The sequence below is a fragment of the Cnephaeus nilssonii genome (genome assembly GCF_951640355.1).
Source record: "Cnephaeus nilssonii genome assembly, chromosome: 16".
In the NCBI taxonomy this organism is placed as follows: Eukaryota; Metazoa; Chordata; class Mammalia; order Chiroptera; family Vespertilionidae; genus Cnephaeus; species Cnephaeus nilssonii.
The window spans coordinates 4065946-4084573 of NC_137087.1; the positions used below are offsets into that span (position 1 = coordinate 4065946).

The 18628-nt window shown below is 61.5% G+C and overlaps 1 protein-coding gene across 4 annotated transcripts in view; it reads left to right on the plus strand.

Annotated features, from left to right (window-relative positions):
- The window catches only part of LDB3 (LIM domain binding 3), a 60386-nt gene that overhangs the window by 26542 nt on the left and 15216 nt on the right, over positions 1-18628 (plus strand). For 2 of the 4 annotated variants that reach the window (XM_079794307.1, XM_079794311.1), the window contains 3 exons: positions 4419-4601; positions 7807-7949; positions 14946-15411. In XM_079794307.1, coding sequence (XP_079650433.1) covers positions 4419-4601; positions 7807-7949; positions 14946-15411 — 792 coding nt within the window. The remainder of the gene's footprint in view (positions 1-4418; positions 4602-7806; positions 7950-14945; positions 15412-18628) is intronic. The other 2 variants (XM_079794310.1, XM_079794308.1) reach the window with 1 other exon arrangement.

Consider the following 18628-nt stretch of genomic DNA (forward strand, 5'->3'; position numbering starts at 1 on the left):
GCCTCCAAGAACCTTGGCGATCCCCTCTGGAAGGGCTGGCCAGGGAGGATGCTCTATCCTGCCCACATCCCAGATGCTCTCCAACCCCTGCCAGCCAGCTCCCTTTGGGCCTCCTATCTCTTCCCGTTTCTAGCGTCCGCCCTGGGCCAGGCAGGGCCAGCGTGCTGAGGGATCAGCCGGGAGACGGAGCGTGCTCCTGCCTGCACCGAGGCCTCCTGAGCGCACGCACCATGTTTAGCCGAGACCCCTGGGTGGGTTGTGGGGCTGAGAGAGGGCCCGAGCCAGTCAGTCAGAACCGGTGGTCTCGCAGTTCCCTGTCCCGACCCCGGGGTGTGGAAGCCCTCCTGGCGCTCTGGAAGGTTCCCAGGGTCGCCCACCGGCCCCTGCAGGCCGCCCTCTGTGCAGGGCGGTCCTCACACAGCAGCCCGTGTACGCCTGGCTGCTGAGGGTGCCGAAGACACGAGAAAGCGCTGGCGTGGCCGTGGCTGACCCTGCGGCAAGGTTGCTCGTGTGAGCTCTAGAGGCAGGGCGTGCCCCGCGACCGGGTACCAGAGCAGGCTTCCTGGACGAAGGGCCTGGGCTCAGGCCCTCAAGCGCAGTTAGGGCCGCTGTGCAGGGAGGCAAGGCTGGACGGGGAGGAGAAGGGGTGTCCCGGAACCCCGAGTTAGCCACTGTGGCTGGGGTGGAGGCAGTGCAGAGGGCGTCTGGACAGGAGTGGTCGGAGCTGGAGTGCGGGCTGTGGGGTTTTGGCTGTGGCTGGAGCTAGTGAAGGTTGCGGGGCACTGTGGCCTGTGGGGAGTGCGGGCCGGATCCTGAGGGTGTCATTTCACAGACTGCAGTGTCCACGGGCCCTGGCGGTGACCATGCGGAGTGACGTGGTCAGGGCGCCCCGAGCCACAGCCAGTCTTCAGGCTGCAAGATGAAATGCTGACCAGGCGGATGGCAGCATGAACACTTTAAAGACCAACCGACTGGGCTCTGTAATCCAGTCAGTAGAGATGTTCATGTTCCATTCTCTGAACTAATACAATAAGCACTGTCACCCCAATAATAGCACCCCCAGCACCATCAACCACAACACCTCCACCATCACCAACAGGTCAGCCTGAACCCAATAACCACAGAGCCCAAGCCCAGCACCTCACCAGTCCGTCCATAATGTCCTTTCCGTACCCAATGCCACTGGCATCAGTAAGAGCATCAACCAAAGGCCAGCACAACAAGCAGGGCACGGGGTTGGCATGCTCCACCTGGATGCCAACTGGGTCGAGGGACGAGATGGCCTGCAAGGGGGACCGGAGCCAGCCTGTTTCTCCTCTCGCCACACCCGCTCCTGAAGCCTTGAGTAGTTGAATGCAGTTGGTTTGGTTTGGTTTGGTTCTTGTTAGATATTTAAAGTGAATTGTGACCAAGGCAAGAGGCAGCTGTAGACGCCTGAGCCCGGCGGGGGTGGTTTCGTGGGCCCTGGCTTTGCGCAGCTGGGGCCAAGTAAGGGCTCTGCTTGCTCACCGGGACACCTTCCTTGGGGCTTGGGGGCTAATGAATCTTCAGGCAGGAAACAGCCCGGACAAGACCTGGGCACGTGCTGCCCACTCTCCCGGGGCCTGCAGCTTGGTGTCTGCAGACAGTGCTGCTAGCTAGGATGCCACTCGGTAGGCCCCAGCGGCGGCTCGCGCCTGCCCCCTGTGCTGGCCCTGCGGACGATCATGAGCGCTCCTGGGGCCCACCGCGCCCCTGGAGCCAGGGTTCACTTGGAGCTGTGCCTGGGAGACACCGGTAAGCTGGTCTGGCTAGAATTGGAGCAAGGGGGACAAAACCAACGCTCGGTTTGTCTGTGCAGCACGGTCCCCGCCCAGACACCATCATCCCTCCTGTCCTGAGCAGCGGCCTTGGCTCCCAGAAGCCCCTGGCGCCTGGCCAGCGTCAGGGAGAAGCAGACAGGGAGGCTGGGTGCTCTCTGCGGCCGGCGTCCCCAGGCCTCACGGCCAGCTGGGCAGAATGGCTCCGGGAACTGCAGCCGCTTCCCAGAGAAGCTGCCGGCAGCCGGGTTCCTCCCTGAGGGCGGGTGAGCGGCTTCCTGGGAGGGCGGGCCGGCGTGTCCATGTCCGAGGCCTCCTTTCTGAACCAAAGCTGGGGAGGGGCTGGTCCGGACATGGCCACTGCCCTGGTCCTCAGGGGTGCTCCCGCTGTGGGAGGCATTCTCCAGCCCGCGCCCCAGCCTCTCCAGGGCTCCGTGGCTCCCTCCGCCGTACACCTCACTGGAGGAGGAGAGCAGTTCAGTGATGCCTGGTCAACAGCTCGTGGCCTCTGCATTCCTGCCTGGGACTGACTGGGCAGCGCCTGGCTACTCCCGGGGCGGTCCTCGGACCAGCGTCATCTGGGGCCCCACTCAACCTCCCGAATCAAAAGCTGCATTTGAGCAGGATCCCCAGGCCTCCACCTCTCTTAGGCCTGAGAAGGCTGCAGGAGGCCTCCCCTGCTGTCAGTCCTGGGAAGGCTGCAGGAGGCCTCCCCCTGCTGTCAGGCCTGGGAAGGCTGCAGGAGGCCTCCCCCTGCTGTCAGGCCTGAGAAGGCTGCAGGAGGCCTCCCCCTCTCTTAGGCCTGGGAAGGCTGCAGGAGGCCTCCCCTGATGTCAGGCCTGGGAAGGCTGCAGGAGGCCTCCCCTGATGTCAGGCCTGGGAAGGCTGCAGGTGGCAGCGGGCAGCAGTGAGGGTTCAGCAGTGTTGCTGGCCCTCTGGAATCAGGCTCCGCTCCTGGAAAATGAGGGTCTTGATACCAATGGCCCGCAGGTGGAGGGGATCAGAGGAGTGATGCTCACCCCTGTCAGCACAGCTGGGCATGGCAGGCCCGCACTCACCATCCTTTCCAACAGGAGAGTGCCTTTTGTTGGGGGAAGACCCTACTTGCCCGACTGGACGAAGCTTCTTCCTTCCTCCCCGAGGGCCACTTGGGGTTTCCAATCCAAGCGTCCCTCCGCCAGATCCCGCCGTCACTACCTGTTCCAGGAGCTTGAACTCTGTTTCCGTCCCCTTTCTATGGAATAGAGTTGCTAATATCCATGTCAGAGGGCGGCGGTGAGGACTGCAGACACATGCCAGGCACACGGGGCCAGGTCAACAATAAACTCCGCGCAGGGCCACCCCGCGGCGGGAGCCGCAGCTCCTGCTCTGTGGCAGCCAGTACCCGTCTCAGACCTGAGGCCGGGGAGCAGAGAATGCATTTCTTTGCTCTCCTGTAACTTGGTTTGTTTCTCTGCCCAGTTTCCAGGGGGCAGAAATCCAGCTCATCAGCCCAGGCTCTGCGGCTCCCTCTTCCTTGGAGAGGTTTGGGGAAGAGATGCTCACTGAACAGCAAGGCAGGCAGGTGGGCCCCTGGCACCTGGCCTGGTCCGTCTACTGTGCTGGCACTGGCCGGGATATCCCTACCCACCTGGTCACACTGGCCACACTGGCACTGCAGTCCCTCCCTTGTTCCCAACCACAGGTCTTTCCGGTGTGCAGGCACTCAGGGCCACGGCACGTCACTCTTGGGCATGTGAGAAATCCTCTGGCCGCCAGGGTACACGAGGGCCTGGGCATCTTTGGATGGTCTTAGATCTGCCTGCTCCTTCACCATGGGCATGGGAGACCCTGAGACCCTGCCACCTCTCTAGGTTTGCCCAGGAAAGGGGCACAGGTGCCTCTATTCTGGAATCCCCCACGCCACGTCAACCCTTTCTGGTCCAGATGACCTCGATCAGCCGGGCATGGCAGCTTTCATCGTCTTCCGAATGTGCTGTCAGTGCCCGAGTCTCCCACAGCCTGAGAGCCCAGGCTCCTGCCACTCTAGAGCCTAAGCCCTTGACCCTCAAATAGCTGCCTCTGCCTTTCTCAAAGGCCACGTGTGCCTCTGACTGAATGAGAAGGGAGGAAAGCAGGATGGGGGTTGATAATTCAATCTACTTTTCCACCACACTGTGTATTTGTAATACGAAAAATCAGGAAGCAAAAAAATGGGGGTTCTTGCCCTGCCAGCATCAACCTGTGAACCAGGAGGTCATAGTTCGATTCCAAGTCAGGGCACACGCCCAGGTTTCAGGCTCGATCCCCAGAGTGGGGCATACAGGATCTCTCTCATCATTGATGTTTCTCTCTCTCCCTCTCCCTTCCTCTCTGAAATCAATAAATTATATATATATAAATGGGGGTTCTTGCCAGGCTTGAGAATAATTTTGATGTTGCTGTGATCCTCCTTGTGGTCTGAGCCCTTCCTTCTTGGGGTCCTGAGGGACTCTTTCTCGGAAGCTGGGAACAGGCTTCCGGGAGATCCTACTCTGCAGCATGAACGGCGCCTTCTGCCCAGCGTGCCTCTGCTGCAGCCACCACCGCCATGCAGAGGGCCCCCTTGACCTGCTGTCTTTCTTGGTCCCACCTCATCAGCACCCCTATTGAGCATGCTCCAGTGTGCACCAGCCAGGCCGCCACCCCGCTGCTGCCCGCTTCTGCCCGGCCGCCTATTGTTGCCTCTCCCAGCGCAGCCTCGCCACCCCCGGCTGCAGCCGCTGCCCATGCTGCCGCTGCCTCTGCCTCGGCCTCTGCTTCAAGCCCTGCGGACAGTCCAAGGTAACTGCCCCACGGGTGCCACCGGTTGTGGGGAAGGGAGGCAGGAGTGGCCTCACCCTGGCTCCATGTGAGGGCAGCTGAGTCTCACCTCAGAAAGGCCCCCCCAGGTGGTTAGGCCCAGGCCCAGGAGGCCAAGGCTAGCCGCCTGCTGCGGGAGTGCAGGGGAATGTGAGTGGCGGAAGGCAGGAGGGGATTGGGCCCCTGCCCTCTCCTTGGGCAAGAGAGGGACCGCCCCCTCTCTGTCACACACACGCACACACGCGCACACACACGCACGCACGCACGCATGCACGCACGCACACACGCACAAGCACAGTAAGATAGCAAAGGGAGGCTGCAAAGTCTGTTTCCGGAACTGGGATCAGGGGAATGGACGTTGTCGCCTGGGCTGGGGAAGCCGCGGAGAGCTCCGGGGAGGAGGAGCATTGACCTGGCCACAGGCGACAGACCAGATATTTAGCAGCGGACTTGCCCTGGGCCTTCGCCTCTGCTCTCTGGGCGGAGAAGCGAGAGGCACTGGCGCAGGGCGGCTTCGACCTCCCCGCCGCCACTTCCTGCCCGGGATCTCCAGAAAGTCACTGGACTCCGAACGTCAGCGTCCTCGTCTGCTAAGACGTTCAATGCAACGTTGATTTTGTGGGGTTGGGACAGAAAAAGTGTACCTGAGCCACCAGGCACACAAAGTGGTCTCCAGCTCTCCACCCGCCCTCCTGGGCCCCCAGCAGCGGGCTGGGGTGGAGAGCGCCCCGGCAGGTGGTCTGGCACAGCCGGGCAGCGAGCAGGCCTCCAGACCCAGCTCTCTACGGGCTGCATGGAGCGTCCACCTCGTGTCAGGGTCGGCGCCAGCTCTCAGTCTCCTGCGCCCACCCCCCACCGCTCCCCCCGCTGCCATCCCGGGTTTTGTGGAAAGGACATGCCTCTCTGAGTTGGGTGCACAAGTCCCTGGTGCAGCTTGAGGAGGATGGAGGGGGCAGATTAGCCACAGGCCTGTGGGCTGTACCCCTACCCCGGGGGCTGTACCCCTACCCCTGGGGCTGTACCCCTACCCTGGGGGCTGTACCCCTACCCCGGGGGCTGTACCCCTACCCCTGGGGCTGTACCCCTACCCTGGGGGCTGTACCCCTACCCCGGGGGCTGTGCCCCTACCCCGGGGGCTGTACCCCTACCCCTGGGGCTGTACCCCTACCCCGGGGGGCTGTACCCCTACCCCTGGGGCTATACCCCTACCCCGGGGGCTGTACCCCTACCCCTGGGGCTGTACCCCTACCCCGGGGGCTGTGCCCCTACCCCTGGGGCTGTACCCCTACCCCGGGGGCTGTGCCCCTACCCCGGGGGCTGCACAGTGACCCCCAGGCGGTGCGGAGCCCAGCCTTTTCCCAGCCCAACTGGAGCCTCAAGGGTGAGCCCCCCGGCCTCCAGGGTTTCTGTCCCAGCTTCCAGAGGGCGCTCAGCCAGTCTTCCCTCCGCACACCAGAATGGCTCCGGTGCGAGCACAGAGACAGAGGGGGGTGGAGATGTCCCTGCGGCTGAGTGGAAAGGTGCCCCCCCCCCCCCCCAGTTTGGATTGGGGAGCGGTAGATGTGGGCCCTGCTCAGGCTCAGCCTCTATCCTGGGCCTCAGGGCTCCTTCAGCAGGGCAAACCCTCCCTTCACTTTGTCTTGCCACAGAGTGATGCCTGGGTGGGGGCTGGCGGGAGCCTGGAGCTCCCTCCCTTCGCACACAGGGCTGGGATGGAAGCAGAGGGAGCAAGTGGGAGGCAAATGGCCCCCCGAACTGCCACTGGAGCCTGGCCTCGGAATTTTTGCTGGACATCGTAAGCCTCGGCCTCCTCCTCCAGCCCTGACACAGGACCGCAGCCCCTGGGTGCCGGGAAGGCCCTCCGCTGGGGAGGGAGTCCGGCTGACGCCCACTACGTGGAAGCAGGCACCCCGTGGACACTGCCTCCTCTTCCAGCGAGGGCCCTGCTCCTCCGGTCTCAACAGGTCGGCCAGAGAAGGGCAGGCCCAGGAGGGGAGACGGCATGGCAGTGTGGCGGGGCAAGCTGCACTCCACCCGCCAGGGCGCCGGGCTGAGGCTCGGCCTCCTCCGCACTGTCTGAGGCAGCTCCGCTCCGCTCGGCTGCCTGCGGGGTTCTTAGTTCAGGGCCCCCTCCAGGGCAGGAGACAAGGCAGGCCCTGCTCCATGGCTCTGCCGGGCGTGATGCGCAGGCCTGGGCCCGTTCGGAGCCGTGGGCGGGAGGACAGCCCATCTCCAGGGGCTCACGTCTCTAGTACCCATTTCCACTGGATGTGGTCACGTGGTCCCTGTTGGGCTCTGGAAAATGTAGGGAGAGACAAAAGCATGTTCTGTAAGGTATTCTTTAGTTTTAAATGAGAAAAGAAAAGGGGGGCAGGGTTCACAGACAAATGAAATTGGCGAACCCTGGATCAGCCAAAGTAAAACAAGCTGCTTAACCAGGGATTCTTGGAGCTTTCGGCTCCCTGAGAAGACAGGCCACACACCGCTTTCCTGAGGGCAACGAACTGGGACCCTTTCTCCTTCTCTTTGGTGCCATGACACCTGGGTCACAAGTAGAAAAGGGCTGCTCTCCGCCCCGTGGGGGCTAACCCAGTGGGAGAGGGCAAGAATTCCATATGGAAGAGAACCGTGTTTGGGGGTGAGGGTCTCCCTGCGGGAGCACTCTTGCCCAGAAACCCGAGACTTTATTGCTCCCTCCAGCAACAGTAGGAAGGGGGAGGAGGAGGGAGGAGGCCAGGGGCTAAGGCTGTGAAGTGCCCCCAAGGTCAGAAGGTGGAGGGAGGGGGCAGCTCTGACTACCTCCATCTCCTCTCTCCAGCCTCTGTCCCTCCGGCCCCAGACTCTCCCTGGCAGCCTCTCCCCAGGGGGTGGAGAATCTCCCATGCACCCTCCTGACCAGCTGGCGGCTTGGCCTCCTCCCTCTCTGCAAGGCGGTGACAGCAGCAATGGGCTCTATTTCTTGAGGTGTCTTTGCTGCTTTAACGAAACTCACCAAAGCTCCTCACCAAGGAGCAGCTTCCGCCCCTCCACAACCTCCTGGTCTTTCCTGCAGCCTCGGGCAGCTCCGGACCACCTGTCAGAGGTCCTCTCCACAGAGGCTCCCGAGGATGGAGAAGCAACCCGCCAGGCTGCCAGCACCAAGGCCTGGCTGTCCTTCTGGCTGCTAACTCTTCCCCCTTGGTTCCAGGCCCCAGGCCTCTGCTCAGGGCACGGCCAAGGCGACCGCTCCAGCACCTGCCGCCCATCCATACCCCGAAGCCCCAGCTGCTGCTGCGCCCAAGCCTCGGGTTGTCACCACTGCCAGCATCCGGCCTTCTGTCTACCAGCCAGGTGAGAGTGGGCGGGGACTGTCAGGCTGGGCGTGGGCTGCAGGGCTCAGCTCCCAGAAGGATGGTGGTCCATGAGGTCCTGCTACTGAGGTTCAGTGTGGGCCAGATTCCTATGGAGCCTGCCTCTGGCGCTGGAGAGACAGGTGGGCAGTGCCAGGCAGGGATGAGCTCCCAGCTAGGAGGGAGAGGACACTCCTGGCTGGGGATTTTCAGGCTCAAGGTGAGGGGAGAGGGTTTAGGGGGGAGCTGGTTCCTCCAGGAGTCTGGGTCTGGCTCAAGCCAGAGGATGGGCAGCGATACCAACAATGCCATGGGCTTTGGACAGCCCTGCTGCCTCGCAGCGACCCTGGGCACGCTGCTCAACCTGTCTGGTCTTTGGTTTCCTCTGCTGAGGCAGGAGAGCTGGAGGTATGGGAAGCACAGGTGAGGGGGCAGAGTGGCCAGCACAGGGCCTGACAGTGGCTGAGCACACGGGCTCTCTCTTCCATCACACTGGTCCCCATTCTTTTCACTGCCTAGGACCCCCTTACAGGAATGAGGGCTCAGCCCATGACCCCCTCTTTCCTAGCCCAAACTGGGCCTGCTCCCCAGAGCCCAGGGCAGCTCTCAGGCTGGCCTGTTCCTGCTCAGAAGCTGAGGGCTCTAGCAGGTGCCTCCCCTGCTGGGGAAGGCCCCTGGCGCCCTGGTCTGCAGGGTGTGCCCACAGGAGGGCTCCTGGCATCTAGGCCCTGAGTGCTGACAGCACTGCTTGGCCCCTCCATCCCTCGGGACTGGGACCGGGAACTCCAGGAGGGCAGGGCTAGGGCAGGCTGCCTCCACAGCAGCACCAGAGGCTCAGCTCTGGCCCAGAGGAGCTACTCAGCAAAGGAAGTGACCAGGAACGAATGAACGAATGAACGCTGGTGGGAATTGTGTGTCCCCCACTGGCAGTGGCGAGTGGGGCGTGGGGGGAGAAGAGGCTGTGAGCTGCATGGTCTGGTGGCCGAACACCAGGGATAATGGATGACAAGGGCTCCCAGAGGGATAGCTGGGCCAGATAGGGTATTAGGCAGGCAGACACTTTTTATTCAAAGCATTATGCTTTTTAAAAAATTTTTGTTGTTGATTTTTAGATAGAGTAAGGGAGAGAGCAATAGAAAGAGCAATAGGCTGCCTCCTGCACGACCCCTACTGGGTGGGCATCGAGCCTGGGCATGTGCTCTGACCAGAACTGAACCAGGAACCTTTTGGTCCATGGGATCAGGCTCAATCCACTGAGCCACACCGGCTGGGCTTAAAGCATTCTACTTTCAACATATTTATTCTTACGGCCATCTTGAACTTATGGAGAAAGTATTAACCATTTTCCACTTGCAGCAGTAATACAAACTGTTCTTCACCCCCCTCCCCCCTAAATTATTGCATACATACCATTTTTCCATGTGGTAAAGCTGACATGTGGTAGAAAGTGAGGAGGTCCCTGTCTTGTTTGGGAAAGAATGAGGCAGCGGGTTCTGAGGGGCAGGGAGGAGGCTGTTGGGTGCCCAGCAGGAGGAGAGCTGGGGAGCAGTGGGGGGAGAGAGGAAGAGAGATGTCTGGGCTTGGGGTATGTCTGGTTAAGTTTTCTCACTGTGGCCCGGGAGCAGGGGAGACAGAGATATTGAGCCTCACAAGAGTGCCAGCCCTTTATGTGGGCTCCCTGCAGGGCCTGGTCCTCAGGCGGCTCCCTGTAGGGCCTGGTGCTCAGAGGACTCCCTGTAGGGCCTGGTGCTCAGGGGGCTCCCTGCAGGGCCTGGCGCTCAGGGGGCTCCCTGTAGGGCCTGGCGCTCAGGGGGCTCCCTTCAGGGCCTGGTCCTCAGGCGGCTCCCTGCAGGGCCTGGTCCTCAGGGGACTCCCTGCAGGGCCTGGCGCTCAGGGGGCTCCCTGCAGGGCCTGGCGCTCAGGGGGCTCCCTGCAGGGCCTGGTCCTCAGAGGGCTTCCTGCAGGGCCTGGCGCTCAGGGGGCTCCCTGCAGGGCCTGGCGCTCAGGGGGCTCCCTGCAGGGCCTGGTCCTCAGGGGGCTTCCTGCAGGGCCTGGCGCTCAGGGGGCTCCCTGCAGGGCCTGGCGCTCAGGGGGCTCCCTGCAGGGCCTGGTCCTCAGAGGGCTCACTGCAGGGCCTGGCGCTCAGGGGGCTCCCTGTAGGGCCTGGTCCTCAGAGGGCTTCCTGCAGGGCCTGGCGCTCAGGGGGCTCCCTGCAGGGCCTGGCGCTCAGGGGGCTCCCTGCAGGGCGTGGTCCTCAGAGGGCTTCCTGCAGGGCCTGGCGCTCAGGGGGCTCCCTGCAGGGCCTGGTGCTCAGAGGGCTCCCTGCAGGGCCTGGCGCTCAGGGGGCTCCCTGCAGGGCCTGGCGCTCAGAGGGCTTCCTGCAGGGCCTGTGCTCAGGCAGCTCTCTGCCAAGGCCGAGCTGCCATCCATGGAAAAATACCTCATCGCCTGGGTGCGGTCTCCTTTGAAAACGGTCCTGAGACTGGGTACTGCCCGTGTTCTGCGTGAAGGGAGGCCCCTCCCGCAGCGCTGGGCACACCGGCGGTGCCCTCTGTGCCCTGAGAGGCAGGGACACAGGGTTCGGAGTTAAAAATCCAGTTCCAAGCGGGCTGCCCCGTGACAAGTGTCAGGTGGCGGTGGGCACGGGACTGGGAGGGGGAGGGGTTGGGGCCGCAGGCGCAGCGAGGTGCTCCCAGGCGCCAGGAAGGCAGGCCTGCCGTCGGGCTCTCTGGGCGGGGCTTGCAGGGCACCTTCCAGGGCAGCCCGGCCTGGCTCCCCTCGCCTCGGCCCAGACGTTAACTCACCCCCTGGGAGCGGGGCTGGTCTGGGGAGAGGCGGACCCCGCGAGCCTCCTCCCTCCCGGCTCCTCCCGGCGGGGCCGCGGGGTGGCAGAGGGGGTGTGTGTGGCCGGGATGGCTGGGGGTACGGGGGTGACCGGGGTGGCTGGGGTGGCTGGGGTGGTCGGGGTGATCGGGGTGGCTGGGGTGGTCGGGTGGTGGTGGTGGGGGGTGGGTGTGGCCCGGGGGGGGGGAGGTGACGGGGTGGCCTCGCAGCCCCTCTGATGGCCGGCGGGGCGGCGGGCGCGCTGCTAGTGGCCCGTCCCGCCTCTGAACTTGCCAATTAAAGACGAAGTGTCACCTTCGAACTGGGACGGACCGCCCGGCCGGTGGGTGTCAGGTCCTCCCGGCACCGGCGGGGGCGGGGGCGGGGTCCCCGCTCTGAGGGCCGAGCCGGCCAAGGACGCGGGGTGCGGGCCTTGGGCTTTGAAAGCGGGTCGGCGGAGGGGCGGAGGGCGTGGTGCGGCCGGAGGGGCGGGAAGAGGCCGGGCATGGTGCGGGGCTGGACTGTGCGGTGCCCGCTGAGAACGCCCTGGAAATGCTCTCGGCCCCTGGGGGTGTCACGGGCTAATGCGGCTCCAGGGCAGGCTGAGGACGCCAGTATAGTCACAATATCACCTCAGTATATAGCCAATATAAAAGAATGATTGATAAGATATTTTACATTCTTTCCTTACTCTAACTCTTCAGAATCTGGTACATACAGCACTTCTCTATTCAGACGACCCATGTTTCAGCTCTCAGCAGCCACACAGGACGGCACAGCATTGGGCTTTTGTTTCATTCCCTTTTAGCAGAGATTCCCCCACTTTACCCCCCCCCCCCCGCCCCCAAAAGGAACATAATCTTGCCTAGAACCCATCACATACACAGAGAGGAGCGAAGCGGCTCTGCCCTGGAGACACCCCCGCCCCTTAGCCCCGCATTCTGAGACTCTGCTCTGGCACGGGAGACATGCAGAGTTGCTAGGAAGGGTGGCATCACCTGGAGTTTGGACGTCACGTCACAGGGCCGGTCCCCTCCCCCCCGTGAGGCAGGCCGGTGTCATAAATCCCACCATGGGGAGCACTCGGCCTGAGGCGTTCTGACTTCAGGGCGTCAGTCTCCCGCTCCAGCCCTCCACACCTTCAGTCTGTGTGGGCTGGGCTCCCTCAGGAGACCAGGCTGTGAGACAAGCTGACAGTCATGCTGAGCCCAGGAGTCACTAATTTAGTGACACACAGAACTGTGCCAGCTACTTAACCTCATCACAACACTGTAAAGCTCTAGGAATCATAATGCCATTCTTAGACAAGGAAATTCAGGCCCAGAGATGTTAAGGAATCTGCCCAAGGACACACAGCCTGGACCTAGTAGAGCTGTGCTCCCGAGGCTGTGCTGCATGCCGAGGAGGGGGCCTCCTCCCTGCTGACAGTTGCTCCTCATTCTCATAGTACACCAAGATTTTAGGGAAATTGGACTTGGATTCTTCTTATTTTTTACCAGAGGCCCGGTGCACGAAATTTGTGCACTGGGGGGGGGGGGGGTGTCCCTCAGCCCAGCCTGCACCCTCTCCAATCTGGGACCCCTCGAGGGATGTCTTACTGCTGGTTTAGGCCCGATCCCACAGGGGGATATCCCCCTCACAATCCAGGACTGCTGGCTCCCAACCGCTCGCCTGCCTGCCAGCCTGATCACCCCCTAACCACTCCCCTGCCAGCCTGATCGACACCTGACTGCTCCCCTGCCAGCCCGATCACCCTCAACTGCCCTCCCCTGCTGGCCTGGTCACCCCCAACTGCCCTCCCCTGCAGGCCTGCCCCCCCCAACTGCCCTCACCTGCAGGCCTGGTTCCCCCCAACTGCCCTCCCCATTTGTGGCGGCCATCTTTGACTACATGGGGGTGGCCATCTTTTATGAGGGTGTGAGGGTTAATTTGCATATTACCTCTTTATTATATAGGAAAATTTATCTTTATTATTGAAACTATTATAGATGTTCCTCTTTCCCCCCACTCCTCCCCATTCCCACCCCTACCCAGGCCTTCACCCCACTATTGTCTGTGTCCATGGGTTATGCATATCTATTTATATGAAAAGCTGGCAACCAGAACCCTGTAATGACCGACTGAATGACTGGTCGCTATGACGCTCACTGTGGCCAGCAAACTGGCCCAATTCGGGGTGGGGCCGGCCAGCCAACTGCTTGTGGCCCCTCCCCCTGGCCAGCCCTGCCCCTGATAGGCCCCCAATCCCATTGGCTCACGGTCCCTCCCCCTGGCTGGCCCTGCCCCCAATCAGCCCTCCCACACACCAATTGGGGGCAGGGCCGGCCAGAGAACCACCCACAGCCCCTCCCCACAGCTGGCCCCACCCCCAATCAGCCCCCACCACCCCGATCAGCCCATGGTCCCTCCCCTCAGCCAGCTCCGCCCCAGATTGCCCCCCTCCCAACTATGATGAGGGGCAAGGCCAGCGGCTACCACCCGCAGCCCCTCTCCTGACCACCCCCCCCCCCACCAATCGGGGGCAGGGCCTGCTGGCCAATTGCCCACAGCTCCTCCCCTCCGGCTGGCATGGCCCTGATTGGGCCCCGATTGGGGCAGGCCGGCCAGCCAGCCTCCCACCGTCTCCTCCTCCCAACAGGCCCATCCCCAATCCGCCCCGATAGGGGCTGGGCCAGCCGGACCCCATCCGTGCACAGATTCGTGCACTGGGCCTCTAGTATGCATATAAATTCTTTGGTTAATCTCTTCCCGCCCCATCCTTCTCTCTGAGAATTCTGTCTGTTGCATGCTTCCATGTCTCTGGGTATATTTCTTTTGTCAGTTTCTTTCCTTTAAAAAAAATATTTTTATTGATTTCAGAGAGGAAGGGAGGGGGATAGAGACAGAAACATCAGTGATGAGAGAGAATCATTGATCAGCTGCCTTCTGCATGCCCCACACTGGAGATAGAGCCTGCAACCCAGGCATGTGCCCTCACTGGGAATCGGTTCATAGGTCTACACTCAGCCGCTGAGCCATGCCGGCCGGGCATACCACAGCTTTTTTATCCACTCACCTACACGGGCACTTGGGCTGTTCCCAAATCTTAGCTGTTGTATGGACTGGTGTTCTTTACAGAGGCAGCGTGGGTGGTAGAATAGTTTTGGAGACTTGCTTTTCATTTACTGGTTCTGTCTGAGCCTCGGTGACCTCAGCTGTAAACAGGACTAACCAGGATGATCTGTATGTACCGTCTGCCTCCTCAGTAAGTGGGAAGAAGATTCCTTGTGCATGAAGCCAGCGTAGCTCCCAGGATGGCTCCGGGGCAGGGCAGTGGAGGGTTTACCCCGCAGCTCTCCATAACACAGGGCCGGGCTTCCCCGTGCCCAGTGCAGGGTTTCCACGATGCCCAGCTCCAAAGAGCCAGTCATCTGGGAGCAGAAGGTACGGAGTTGGACAACAGACCGCAGGCCCCCGCGGTGGCCAGGGGAACCAGGTGGGAGAGTCCGAGGCCAGGTCAGGGCCGTTAGCCTTGAGAAAGCCTTACTTTCTGGGCTGGACCCTGGTGGAGGGGAGGGAAGGGTGCAGAGCCCCTCAGCACAGGCCACAGGCCAGGCTCGGGAATGGGGAGGAGGCGGCCCTGACTGGCTTCCCAGGGCGGGGAGAAGGAGGCCTCTTTCCATAAGAGCAGACTGAGTTGACGGGAGGCATCTGGAACCTTCCTCACTGGCAGAGGATGCTGGCTGGATGGATGGTGTGCAGGACACAGCTGGGTCTGCCCAGCGGGCCACAGTGGAGGCACAGAGCGCTGAGACCTGGGTTTTGAAAGCCCAGGCCTCAGAGAGCTCTGGGCAAGGAACTGCAATGCTCCTTGGTGCTGTCACCCCAAAGGGTTTAGCTTTCAGTGGACTGGAGGGGGTCCCGAGGTGCGGCTGTGCATTCTCACACTGCCTCCGGGTGACCTCTCCGGTCCCTGGGACCCACTCTTTCTACCAAGGCCCTGCTCCGAAGGCTCCCCATCTGCCTTAGTTCCCGCTGCAAATTCAAACCCGGGGCCCCGGGAAGCCCAGGACTGTGTCCGGTAAAAATGGAATTGTCCTGCTCCGATAGCAAAGCCCCTTCCCTGCAGGGTGGGGCAGGAAGCTGGGGGAAAGGAATTCCTGACACATTTTCTTTGGATCTTTTTGGCTTGCAGTGCCTGCAAATACCTACAGCCCATCTCCGGGGGCCAATTACAGTCCAACTCCCTACACGCCTTCGCCTGCCCCCGCCTACACCCCCTCGCCTGCCCCCACCTACACTCCTTCCCCTGCCCCTGCCAATACCCCCTCGCCTGCCCCCACCTACCCCCCCTCCCCAGCACCAGCCTACACCCCGTCGCCGGCCCCGAGCTATGAGCCTGCACCCTCGGTGGCCCACAGCAGGGGTCCTGCTGAGCCTGCCAGCCGCCCCCCTTGGGCCACAGACGACAGCTTCTCTCAGAAGTTTGCTCCTGGCAAGAGCACCACTTCCCTCAGCAAGCAGCCCCTGCCCGGCGGGACCTCTGCCTACACCCCAGGTTCCCAGGTGTCCCCCCGCGCCCGGGGCACCTTCCAGAGGGCCGAGCGCTTCCCAGCCAGCAGCCGGACTCCACTCTGTGGCCACTGCAACAACGTCATCCGGTAGGACCGGCTGTGGCCCTGTGCTGGGGTGCTGGAGGGGTGCAGCTGCCGGCCTCCGCCTGAGCCCTGCGGTGGGCGGGGGGAACGGGAGGGCAGGCATAGGGGGACGCCACACGCGGGGCAGCCTCAGGTCCCTCTGGGTCAGCATCAGGTCTGACCTCTGAGCTGTGGCTTCCATCCCTGGTGACACCCACTTCCCTGAGGAGCTGGAGGGTTCAGTGAGGTAAGTGGGTGGAGCCTCCAGTGTGGTATCTGTTCCAGGACCGCCCCCTTGGGCTCAGGCAGTCCTTGCAGCAGCCATTGTGGTGTGGGTAGGTGTGGTAGGTGTGGTAGGTGTGGTAGGTGTGTTAGGTGTGGGTAGGTGTGGTACGTGTGGTAGGTGTGGGTAGGTGTGGGTGGGTGTGGGTGGGTGTGGGGAGGTGTGGTAGGTGTGGGTAGGTGTGGGAGGTGTGGGTAGGTGTGGGTAGGTGTGGTAGGTGTGGGTAGGTGTGGTAGATGTGGAAGGTGTGGGTAGGTGTGGTACGTGTGGTAGGTGTGGGTGGGTGTGGGTGGGTGTGGGGAGGTGTGGGTAGTTGTGGTAGGTGTGGGTAGGTGTGGTAGGTGTGGGTAGGTGTGGTAGGTGTGGAAGGTGTGGGTAGGTGTGGTAGGTGTGGTAGGTGTGGTAGGTGTGGGTAGGTGTGGTAGGTGTGGTAGGTGTGGGTAGGTGTGGTAGGTGTGGGTAGGTGTGGTAGGTGTGGAAGGTGTGGGTAGGTGTGGTAGGTGTGGAAGGTGTGGGTAGGTGTGGTAGGTGTGGAAGGTGTGGTAGGTGTGTTAGGTGTGGTAGGTGTGGGTACGTGTGGTAGGTGTGGGTAGGTGTGGGTGGGTGTGGGTGGGTGTGGGTAGGTGTGGGTAGGTGTGGTAGGTGTGGTAGGTGTGGTAGGTGTGTTAGGTGTGGGTAGGTGTGGGAGGTGTGGGTAGGTATGGTAGGTGTGGGTAGGTGTGGTAGGTGTGGTAGGTGTGGGTAGGTGTGGTAGGTGTGGTAGGTGTGGGTAGGTGTGGTAGGTGTGGAAGGTGTGGGTAGGTGTGGTAGGTGTGGTAGGTGTGGTAGGTGTGGAAGGTGTGGGTAGGTGTGGTAGGTGTGGTAGGTGTGGGTAGGTGTGGTAGGTGTGGTAGGTGTGGGTAGGTGTGGTAGGTGTGGGTAGGTGTGGTAGGTGTGGAAGGTGTGGGTAGGTGTGGTAGGTGTGGTAGGTGTGGTAGGTGTGGTAGGTGTGGGTAGGTGTGGGTGGGTGTGGGTGGGTGTGGGGAGGTGTGGTAGGTGTGGGTAGGTGTGGGAGGTGTGGGTAGGTGTGGTAGGTGTAGGTAGGTGTGGGTAGATGTGGGTAGGTGTGGGTAGGTGTGGGTAGATGTGGGTAGGTGTGGTAGGTGTGGGTAGGTGTGGTACGTGTGGTAGGTGTGGGTGGGTGTGGGTGGGTGTGGGGAGGTGTGGGTAGTTGTGGTAGGTGTGGGTAGGTGTGGTAGGTGTGGTAGGTGTGGGTAGGTGTGGTAGGTGTGGGTAGGTATGGGTAGGTGTGGTAGGTGTGGGTAGGTGTGGTAGGTGTGGGTAGGTGTGGGTAGGTGTGGTAAGTGTGGTAGGTGTGGTAGGTCGTGGGTAGGTGTGGTAGGTGTAGGTAGGTGTGGTAGGTGTGGGTAGGTGTGGTAGGTGTAGGTAGGTGTGGGTAGATGTGGGTAGGTGTGGTAGGTGTGGGTAGGTGTGGGTAGGTGTGGTAGGTGAGGTAGGTGTGGGTGGGTGTGGGTGGGTGTGGGTGGGTGTGGGAGGTGTGGTAGGTGTAGGTAGGTGTGGTAGGTGTGGGTAGGTGTGGTAGGTGTGGTAGGTGTGGTAGGTGTGGGGGCCTGTTTGCTGCAGGCTTGCTGGCAGTGCAGGTTTGGAGCCAGCTCTCCTTTGGGGAGCTCTGGGCTGTCCACGGACAGGCCTGTGTGCTCAGGTGTCAGGGGCACAGGCCACTCTACTGAGACAAGTCATTTCAAGCCTAGAAGCCAGGATGATAGGTGGTGCTTGTTTGAATATAGTATGTTTACAGTATTTGTGTGTGTTGTTTGGCGGGGTGCTGGGGGGGAGGGAGGTGTACTTACATATATATGAAAAATACACTTTTATTTAAAAGTGAAGTACACATCCTCAGAGGAGAATTAGAAAATTCAGAATGAAAATATATAACATTTCCTCATCGTCCCACTCTTATAGCTGATAAAGGGGAACTAGACCCCCAGGTTCGTGTCCTGGGTCCACCATACCAGCCCCTGGCCTTGAGCAGCGTCAGCTCTCCATGCCTCAGGGTCCTTACCCAAAAGCAGGTCTGATAGCAGAACCTACTTCATAGGATTGCTGGGGGATCCTATCTAATAAAAGAGTAATATGCAAATTAACCATTACTCTGCTACACCCACCAGCCACGCCCACCAGCCACACCCACCAGCCAATCAGAAGCAAAGATGCAAATAAACCCAACCAAGATGGCTGCAGCCACAGAGAGAGCAGGAGGGAGGCTTGGGTTTCCCCGGCAATGGAGGAAGCCAAGCTTTCCGCACACCCTGACCGGCCCAGGCCTCCGCTTAAGGCTACAAAGTTTCAATTATAGAAGTTACATAAATTCCAACAGAAATGGCTGCTGCCACAGAGCGAGCAGGAGGCTTGGCTCTGCTCCAGGCTACAAAGTCTCAATTGTAGAAGATAAATAAATTCCAGATACCAGGGCCTCTGCTTGGGTCGCCGGGGGGCATGGCCGGCCTGCAAACCACCACAGGCCCCTCGCCCAGGCCACCCCACGCCCCAAGGGAACCCCACCCTGATCCGGGACACCCTTCAGGGCAAACCAGCTGGCCCCCACCCATGCACCAGGCCTCTATCCTATCTAATAAAAGAGTAATATGCAGATTGACCATCACTCCAACACACAAGATGGCTGCCCCCATGTGGTCAAAGATCCTGCCCTCATGTGGACACAAGATGGCCACCACAAGATGGCCAGCAGGGGAGGGCAGTTGAGAGGGACCAGGCTTGCAAGGGAGGGCATTTGGGGGCGATCAAGCCTGCAGGGGAGGGCAGTTAGGGGTGACCAGGCTGGCAGAGGAGGGAAGTTGGGGGCTAACAGGCTGGCAGGGGAGCAGTTAGACATCAATCAGGCTGGCAGGGGAGTGGTTAGGGGGTGATCAGGCTGGCAGGCAGAAGCGGTTAGGGGCA